At 38.9% G+C, this 9,326-nt stretch overlaps 1 protein-coding gene across 1 annotated transcript; it reads right to left on the reverse strand.

Annotated features, from left to right (window-relative positions):
- Positions 1-1,148: 1,148 nt before the first annotated feature.
- LOC137941938 (alkane hydroxylase MAH1-like) lies at positions 1,149-2,966 on the reverse strand. Its single transcript, XM_068787558.1, has one exon. The coding sequence runs from the start codon at positions 2,924-2,926 to the stop codon at positions 1,319-1,321; it is 1,608 nt and encodes a 535-aa protein (XP_068643659.1). The 5' UTR covers positions 2,927-2,966; the 3' UTR covers positions 1,149-1,318.
- Positions 2,967-9,326: the final 6,360 nt, after the last annotated feature.

The raw sequence follows: 9,326 nt of genomic DNA on the forward strand, positions 1-9,326 counted from the left end.
ATGATGCTCGCAAGATTTGATGAAATACTCAGATTAAAACCTTTGTAATCACCACGAATTGATGGTAATACTTTACATAAAAATTACAAGGGTATTTTTGCCTCTCGGTGATCTGGTCGTCGGGTTGCTGTTAGGGCTTGTTAACCTTCACAATGCTTTCCTAAGATACTGAACGGATCTCATTGCATGGGTTCATTAAACTAGCCTGTCCTCCAAAATCCAACTTAAAGTTGAACTGGGTTGAGACATGCTGAACCAATTAGAGTTTTCCTTTCTAAAGTTTCAGATTTTCTCTCTTTTTTTCCAAGTAACATCCTCAGTTCCAACTCACACAGAGACGAAACATGGTTCCTGGTTGGTGACAAATTAAAAGCAGCCATTCTCAAGGGTTATGCGTGGAAGTTTGGAATATTTTAGGTTTATATTTTTCTCCTATTCCAGAGTTTCTTATGGTCCAAGAACTAGGCCTCAGAATTTGCTATGCTAAAAAATATGGGTTGTAGATTATGTAAGTACCTAACCAATACAACCCAAAAAGACTAGTCGATTAAGGTACGAAAAACCAAGTCTTAACATAGATCACCAACATATTCTAACACTCCCCCGCAAACCAAACCCCTGGGTTAAACCCAGGACGTGTGAAACCTGCTCTGATACCATGTAAGCACCTAACCAATATAACCTAGTCGTTTAAGGTGCGGAAAGTCAAGTGTTAACACAGATCACCAACATATTCCAACACTCCCCCGCAAACTAAACCCCTGGGTTAAACCCAGGACAAATTCCAAATACAAATGCAAATACAAAGTCCTCGCGCCAAACATGAGAACATGCGGGGATTCAAAGGCGGGATGGGTGAAACCTGCTCTGATACCATGTAAGAACCTAACCAATACAACCCGAAAAGACTAGTCGATTAAGGTGCAGAAAGCCAAGTCTTAACACAGATCACCAACATATTCCAACAGATTGTTTAGTAAGAACTAAATATGTTTCAACTGTTTTAAGTTTGTAAATATATAATTTAATTTGACTAGTTATTTTTTGGCTAGGCATTAACCCAACATCACATAGTATCAGGAAAGTGTTAAGGAATAGTCTTATATGAATTCATGAGAACAAAATTTTTGGGATAGATAAGCTTTGAACCTAACTTCAAATCACTTGTAGAATTCCTTCCAGAATTTGTTGTTTTTAACCAAGAAAAATACAGGTAGAGAAGGATTATATTTAACTAGGCAAAACACATGTAGAGGAGGATTATATTTAACTCGGCAACATACAGGTAAGAGGAAGATTATACCATAATCAGTAATGATCAATTGGAAAGCTCATCCCTTTCTGTTACCCTGACCATCAGGCCATTCTTGATTTGAAGCGTGACAGATGGTACCTGGCAGATGGGCTGTTTCTCCACCATTTCAGTTTGAAAGTTAAGGAGAACCGTTGCAGCACCCATCTTCATCAATGTAAGAGCCATGTTCTTACCCAGACAGGTCCTGGGTCCAGCGTTGAACACCGCATACTTGGACGAAGATTGATTTCTCAGCTTCCCCTTTTCGTCGATCCACCTCTCCGGTTTGAAGTCCAAGCAGTCGTCTCCCCATATCCACTTCATCCTACCCATTACATAGATCGAGTAAATGATGCTCATTCCAGGTTTTACCACGGTCCCATCTGGGAGAACGTCAGCCTCCCTGATGCCTTTGTGCTCTACAGGAACTGGAGGGTAGAGTCGCATGGATTCGAGAATAGCGGCGTGAAGATAAACCAGCTTCTTTAGATCCTCAGAAGAGCAGCACCATGGCCGCTTGTTTTTTGCTTCCTGGGTGTTCCCCCCGAACACAACGAGCCTCAGCTCTTCGAGAATTTTAGCCTCTACAGATGGGGTTTTGCAGAGTAACATGAAAAACCAGCTGAGACCCGAGCCGACTGTGTCCCTTCCTGCTACGAAGAAAGTCAACGCGGTATCTCTGAAGAAACTGTCGCCCCTGGGGAGGATAAACTTCTCTTCTTCTTCGTCCCTGTGGATGTGGCTCATATACATGGACAGCATATCGTCTCCTCCTTTCCCGTTTTCCAGATCCTGTCTTTTGAGAGAGATGTACTTTGCTAAATGATCTTCTATAGTCCTCCATGACTGAGCATATCTCCCCTCCCATCCGATTCCCAGAAACCGCATCACCTTCCACCAGAAGCTCGGCACAAGGTGCCTGTAAAGAACAGATTGTGTTGCTACGTCTATTGCAGTAGAGAACTCGATCTTTGCAAAGCTTACAGACAGGCTCCTCGGATTCGTTCCCATAATTGAAGCACAAGAAGCATCAAAAGAGAACCTCTTGAACACTTCCTGCAAATCCAGGGGCGACCCATGAGTGGCCGCGTGCTGCAGCACAGGGACGAGGCCCTCCATCGCCACCTCCCGACTCTTGTCCGTGTAGAAGCTCTGAAACTTCTTGGACATGAACCGAGAATGCGCCATCTTTCTCTGCACGAACCACGACTGCTCGTCCGCATTGAATATCCCATCGCCCAGGATATCGAACTTCTCCACGAAGGTCGGTCCCTTGCCGAAGTTGGCGAAGTTCGTCTTCGTCACGTACTCGACATTCAAGGGGTCGCACGTCAGAATGAGCTCCAACCCAGTAAACATCGGACCTTTCAGTCTCACCGTGCCGCAACCCAGTGCCGTGAACAGCTCCGTCCCCCACTCGTTCAAGTGGTGCACATTACAGAGCAGCGTCGGAAGGTGACGCAGCACCGGCCATTGCACCAGCGGCTGTTTCTGAGCTCTGACGTATGAAATCAAGGTAATCAAACATAGCAGCAGGAACGAGACCTTTACGTAAGGAGTTAACAGTAGAGCGTAAACAAGTAACAACGGAAGTGCTGCGAGAAGTAAGGAAAGAGCAGAAGCAAATTTCATGGCTTCCAAGAATGGAAGACGAAAGGTGGAAGGATACTAGAAGGTGTTAACTCGGGAAGATGCAGATTGCGCAAAGCTTTGATATTCATTTATAGAGAAAGGTGACGAAAAGAAGATTGTTTCTGTTAAAAAGTAAAAGTCTATAATCAGGAATTCATGAGTAATTACTGCTCTCTGAAAACAACAAGACATTCCTGACAAGGAAGCCTAAACTGTCGAAAATGGACCCGGATTTATGAGTTCTAAAGTATTTAAATTTCAAAAAGTACTTTAAATAAGTATTTTTACTATACGTAAAAAACCTCATCCAGTTGAAAACTCCATATCCATTCTCTCTTTAAAGCCACCATATATATGACCCCACATACAGCTGCAGCTACTCCACGGAGGCTCTTCCACCAACCAAACAGGTAGAAAGAATGAATTTCTTTTGGGAAGAAAATAGAAGCTAGGAGACATTTCCTGCTGTTCTGCTTACAAAATTTTAAACCCAAGAACATATTTTCTAAGGTTGTCCAGTTCGATTAGCATAAAAATCATGGGAAAGTAAGACATTAGATTGGATCATACCAAAACAACCTTATCATAGCAGAGAAGATCATTTGTTTATGAAGAAAACTATCGAAGACTGAATCCAGTATAGCTCTATTTGAGGTCTTTAATGAAGTAGAAGATTGTAGCAAAGAAGACTTAGATTGAAGATTCTTCCATTCATTGCATGAAAAATAGCATTACTTCCGGTCTTTAATGGAAAAGTTCGCAGTCTTTACTGAGCACAGCAGACGAACTGCCCCAATTGCCTTCTGCTGTAAATTAATACAGGTAGTTGCAGAGTTGGTGAGCCTTTCCATTGAAGACGAAGATTTCGTATATGATAACAGAAAGTTAGCTCACATTTCCAGAGTGTAGTAAATTGGCAAATACCTAATTTCTCACATTTAGGCTGTTTCATTGAGAACAGTTTTTTTTTTTTTTTTTAACATTTCAGCCAGTCCAGAAGCTCTGAAGTTTATCATGGATTGCAAAGACCTTGTTCATGGTTTCTGCAAGGTGAATGGGTCTTTGTGGAGCTCCTTGATAATGCTCTTTCATTTCCCTTCTCCAAGTATTTTTTGGCATGCCGAAGCTTTTGGAGTCTTTTTCTGTGCGAAATTTGTACAACGATTGACAATTGACCTCCGTGTGTCAGTTCACTTGTCTCATTTATACACAAAGGTGAGTGGTTCGAGCCAACGAACTTTCAACCAGAAGGTTGTTGGGTTCGCTTCAATCATAATACTCACTCAGTCGACTGAGTTTAAATGTTGCAAAAATTAAAAATAGCTGCAGGGGAGAGGAGGGGAGGAGAGTAAAATGAGCCAGAAATTTGTGATAGTTGACCAGAAGAACTTTCATTTTCTTGGGGTCCATTTCCACACATATAATGTTGATCATATCACAAGAAACCATGTCTTGACTTCATCGTCCCCAAACTCTTTTAAGTTTCTCAGGCATTTCACATGATCTCCTATCAAAAGTAGCTGATATAGGAGACCAAAACTTTCTTTACAAACATCAAATTGCATGCTAGGAAGTTATTGTGCACCAATTACTGTCTTCGTCCCCAAACTCTTTTAAGTTTCTCAGGCATTTCACATGATCTCCTATCAAAAGTAACTGATGTAGGAGACCAAAACTTCCTTTACAGACATCAAATTTCATGCTAGGAAGTTATTGTGCACCTGTTACTAAATTAAAACTAGTTGTTCTAGTCTTTATTTTTAGTTGTATTAGTATATTTATATAGACCGTTTGTTTTATCAATACATTATTCAAATTTTACCCTTTTCTTCAACGTTTGCATTTGATTTTTATCTGAGATTAGCAATTTAGAGAAGGGAATTTCACTTAAATACCCATTTAAAATAAATTATTTTCAAAAATGCCGACGTCATCAAAATATTTCTAAAACTACCCAACTTTGACCGGTCAAATGCCTATGTGGGCAGTCAAAAGCGACACGTAAGCTTTGACTGCTTATGTGTCACCACATCATCATAGCAATCAACTTGCGTTGACACGTCGTCTGACACATCACTATTTTACCACGTTATCTGTCACATAAGCTACCACGTCACTTAAATAAAATATTAAATAATATTTTATTTAAAATAAAAAAATCTTATTAATTTCTTGCCACGTAAGCCCTCACTTAAGTTTTTTCTCAAAAATCTCTCTCCTCGATATTTCTTTCCCCTCACGTCTCCTCTCGACCCCTCTCCTCTTCCTCGATATTTCTTTCCCCTCGCGTCTCCTCTCGACCCCTCTCCTCTAGCCGCTGTCGCCGCTCGCTCTGCTGCCGCCGCTACTCGCCCCTCGACATCCCCCCCCCCTCAACCGCTATCTCTTCGTCTCAACCTCATCTCTCATTATTCTTTTTCGCTCCCCTCTGTTATCCTCTCACCGCCCCTTTCTCAAAACCGAAAACTATCATTTCATCTCTTCGGCGCCCTCTCTCTCAAAACCGAACCCTATAATTTCCTCTCAGGGCCCCCTCTCTTATTACCCTATTATTTCACTCTCTCGCCGCCCCTTCTCTCAAAACCGAAGCCCTATTCACCCTCCAAACCAGAATTTGAATTTCAGTAACCGATTTAGCAGGGTGATTTTTTAGGGTTTTTGTTAATTGAATCTAATTACTATGTTTAATTACTGTATTGATTTTTTTTTGTGATTTACTGTTTAATTACTGTATTGATTTTTTTTTTGTGATTTACTGTTTAATTATTGTATTGATTTTTTTTTGTGATTTACTGTTTAATTATTGTATTGATTTTTTGTGATTCACTGTTTACTGTCAATTGCAGATAAATTAAAATTATTGTAAAGTTTAACTTTAGTTTATGGATTCCTATGCCATTGAATATTGTATTTTCTGAAGTTGTTAGTTTAATTTTAGTTAATTTCGTTTAATTTTCTGATTTATGAAGTTGCTAGTTGTTGAATAAATTTGAAGTGTCATGGAATGATCATACCATGTGGTGAGGAGTTTTGGGTGTTATAAAAAAATTCCATGTACATGCACCCATTTTCAAATGGAAAAAATTCCTTGTACCCATGCCATTGCAGTGTGTAAAAAAATCAACTATGATTTCAATCAATTGTGTGGTCATTGGTATACAACAGAGGCATATAGAAGAACATATGCAATGGGATTTTATCCTCCTAAAGATAAACTCTATTGGCCTAATACAGGTGTGCGAGTTGTTCCACCTATTGCAAGGAAACAACCAGGTCGTCCACGTTCAGTTCGTATACGTACAGAAATGGATAAAGGAGAACATGGCACCTATGTCTGTGGTAGATGTAAACAATCGGGGCATAACTCTAGAACATGTCGAAACCCGCCAGTTAACGCTCCAAGAAGTAGCAATCCAAGGTGAATATTTTCATTACTCGTGAAATTTAAGTATTACTATTGATAATTGCCTTTTATATTTTGGTATTCTATATGTATTAATCAGTCATTTTAAAATTTTATATTTTGTAGCCGTTCTTAGTGGAAGTTGTGGTTTGTGCTCATTTGGTAAAGCCCTTGTTTGAAGATGAGGGCACGTCAGTGGTTGAGTTTCCTTATAGATTCACCATTTGTGTAAAGACTGGTGATGATTCTAATGTTTCCTCTGTATTTTTTGTTTCATTTCAACATATAGAGTACTTAGTTGAATGCATTAAGGTTTATTTTTCCTCATTTCATGTAAGTTCAAGATTTGATCTCCCCATCTGGAAATAATCAATCAAAAGCTCGGATCGGATGGGTCCTCCAGATTCGTTTGTAGAACTTGTCCAACAGGTAAGAGTTTGGTAGAAGACCTTTCCGATATGATTCGTGACTAATTTGTTTCAATTGATGGTAAGGATCTTTAGAAAGGAAAACTTTTATAAGACATTAACTACCTGATTTCAAGGAAAACATAACACAGAACACTAGTCAGAGTAACATGTCCTGTGTTTAATGCCTCGTTCTTCAGTTAGTTTATCCTTATATTGATATAATCTAATTCTTGATTTCTGTAAAGAACTAGAGGTCTACTGACTGGAAGGCAGCAAGAGCTTACAAGGATAGTGGGGTCATCTATGATGGTAGGGTTGAAGGCTTCAATGGTGGTGGTTTATTAGTCCGGTTTTACTCTCTGGTTGGCTTTCTTCCTTACCGACAATTAAGTCATTCCCATTCATGTAAAATTAATCTCTATGTTTTTTGCTTGAAATTAGATTTGATCATATAGTTGTTCAACTTTGCAGTAATGACATTTTCAAATTTTTACTATTGTGAAAACATGTGGTAACTCTCTTAGAAAGTTTCTTAAAATTTTAATATTCAAGAAATGTGCACTGATAGGTTATTTTCAAAACTAACAGAACGTGCATCCCTATGGGAATTTAGTATCTGAGGGAGAAGACCCTAGATGTATAAAAAACAAATGGAAGCATTGGAGGGATTCTGTCATACATTTCTTGTGTTCATTAACCATGAAATATATGTTATGTCTCTGGTTACACAAAAAAAGTAATCATGCACAATATGTAAACTAAACCAACAATAACTAGATATATATCTTTATCTCATTTTATTTTTCATTGCTAATAGTGAATATGTAATTATTTGTGGGACAAATATTTAGCTAAGTTTCATGAGATTATGTGAATTTGGAAACATGTAAGCAGTCTTAAATCCCGGTTAGTTGATGTGGCCTTCCTAAATTAGTTGTATTATGTCTTCCTGCAGCCTAAAATGGTGAATGCTTCTATATGAGTTTGTTCTTTGTTATCATTGTTTTCAATCCCTTTTACACTCTTCCTTTCACATGTGGATGAAATAGTAATGTCTTTATTGAGAGGATGAAGTCAATTGAAACAGAGAGCAATCCCAAATGTGGAACTGGAGACCTCAAAGCACTGTATTAGCTCCATGCAGTTCTTTGAGCCTTTCTGCTCTTTTGTATGTGCTACTTGTCAGGTTTGTCGATGGTCCGATGTACAGCTTCTCTTGGGTGGTGGTTGAAGCTATTTTATTGTGACAAGCAACTTGGATATCAAGTGCAACCATAATTGCATTGAATTAAAGGAAACTTGTTGTCTTGGTGTACCCTGATCATCCATCTTCATTTGCTATAACTCACACCATATGACATGCATGTCACATCAGTTATGGTTCTCACATTCTTTGCCAGACAGTTTATTGTGTCATTTATCGTGTATTGAATGTTTATGGTGTCCTAATTATCTGGTCATCTTCGCATTTGGTTTTAGAAAGGATAACCAAATTTTTTTTGTTTCCTTGTCAATGCATCTTTTCTATTTCTTGCTGGAAATGATCTATCTTTGAGTGCTTGTTGCTTTAGGATTTGATAATCAAGCTTCATTTGCCTGTTAGGTTCTTGAGCCAAGTCTTGCAAAGGGTAATCGAGTGATGGTCTTCTGTAATATCTCAAGTCATTCAATCTTTCAGAGTTGAAAACCTGAAGAAGTACAAAAGTGACAATGGAGATTGCCCAACCTTGGTTTGCACTGATTTGGCTGCTCGTGGGCTAGACTTGGATGTGGATCATGTCATCATGTTTGACTTCCCCTCAAAATCTGTAAGCTTGCAACCCGAACAACTATTTGGTTTAGATTCAACAACCTCCATTATATTTGGAAAAAGCTCTTATCTGGTTATTTGTCATGATCTTTTAGATTGACTATCTTCATCGCACTGGACGAACTGCTCGCATGGGAGCAAAAGGTATATTTGAAATTAATCTATCAAGTTGTTGAACAAAAAAACTTTAAGCCGTGTAGAATTGGTAGTAGTTGCTGATAATTTTGACTTTTGGACGTAGCTGGTTGTTCTTTTGATTCGTCATAATGTTAAATTGACATGAATGAACTTTCAAAAAGAAAAATATTGTTGTGTATGAATTCTTTTAGAGGTTTGGACATCATCCCTGCTTCTTGTTACAGGCAAAATTACGAGTGTAGTTGCAAAGAAGGATTTGATGTTGGCAACCCGAATAGAAGAGGCAATAAAGAAGAACGAAAGCTTAGAGTCTGTAACTACAGACAGAGTTAAAAGAGATGTGGTGAAGGCACGACAGGGTGATCCGAAGAGAAAAAGTATGAGCTTGGTAAATGCTTCAAAGCAAAAAAGAAAAGGAACAGCTGCATCTGCAAATTCATCCAGATCAAAAGGTTGACGGCAAAAAGAAATCAGTCGGTGACAAAAGGGGAAGATTATCGTTGACTAAGAAGCCTGTAACTCTTGCAAAGCCAGTAAAAACTTCTTCTCCTACCAGCCCAAGAACAAGAGGGGAAAGGAAGAAGCCCGGTGTTGTGAAATCCATAGGATCTAAGCTAAGCGTCGTGGGGTTTAGAGGAC

The sequence above is a fragment of the Aristolochia californica genome, unplaced genomic scaffold, assembly GCF_029961685.1.
Source record: "Aristolochia californica isolate CCGP_79_NKW_82.1479 unplaced genomic scaffold, dmAriCali1.0.hap1 SCAF_9, whole genome shotgun sequence".
NCBI classification, from domain to species: Eukaryota; Viridiplantae; Streptophyta; class Magnoliopsida; order Piperales; family Aristolochiaceae; genus Aristolochia; species Aristolochia californica.

Excerpts from the sequence above, each read along its gene's own strand:
- LOC137941938 (XM_068787558.1), bottom strand. The coding sequence starts at position 2,926 with ATGAAATTTGCTTCTGCTCTTTCCTTACTTCTCGCAGCACTTCCGTTG.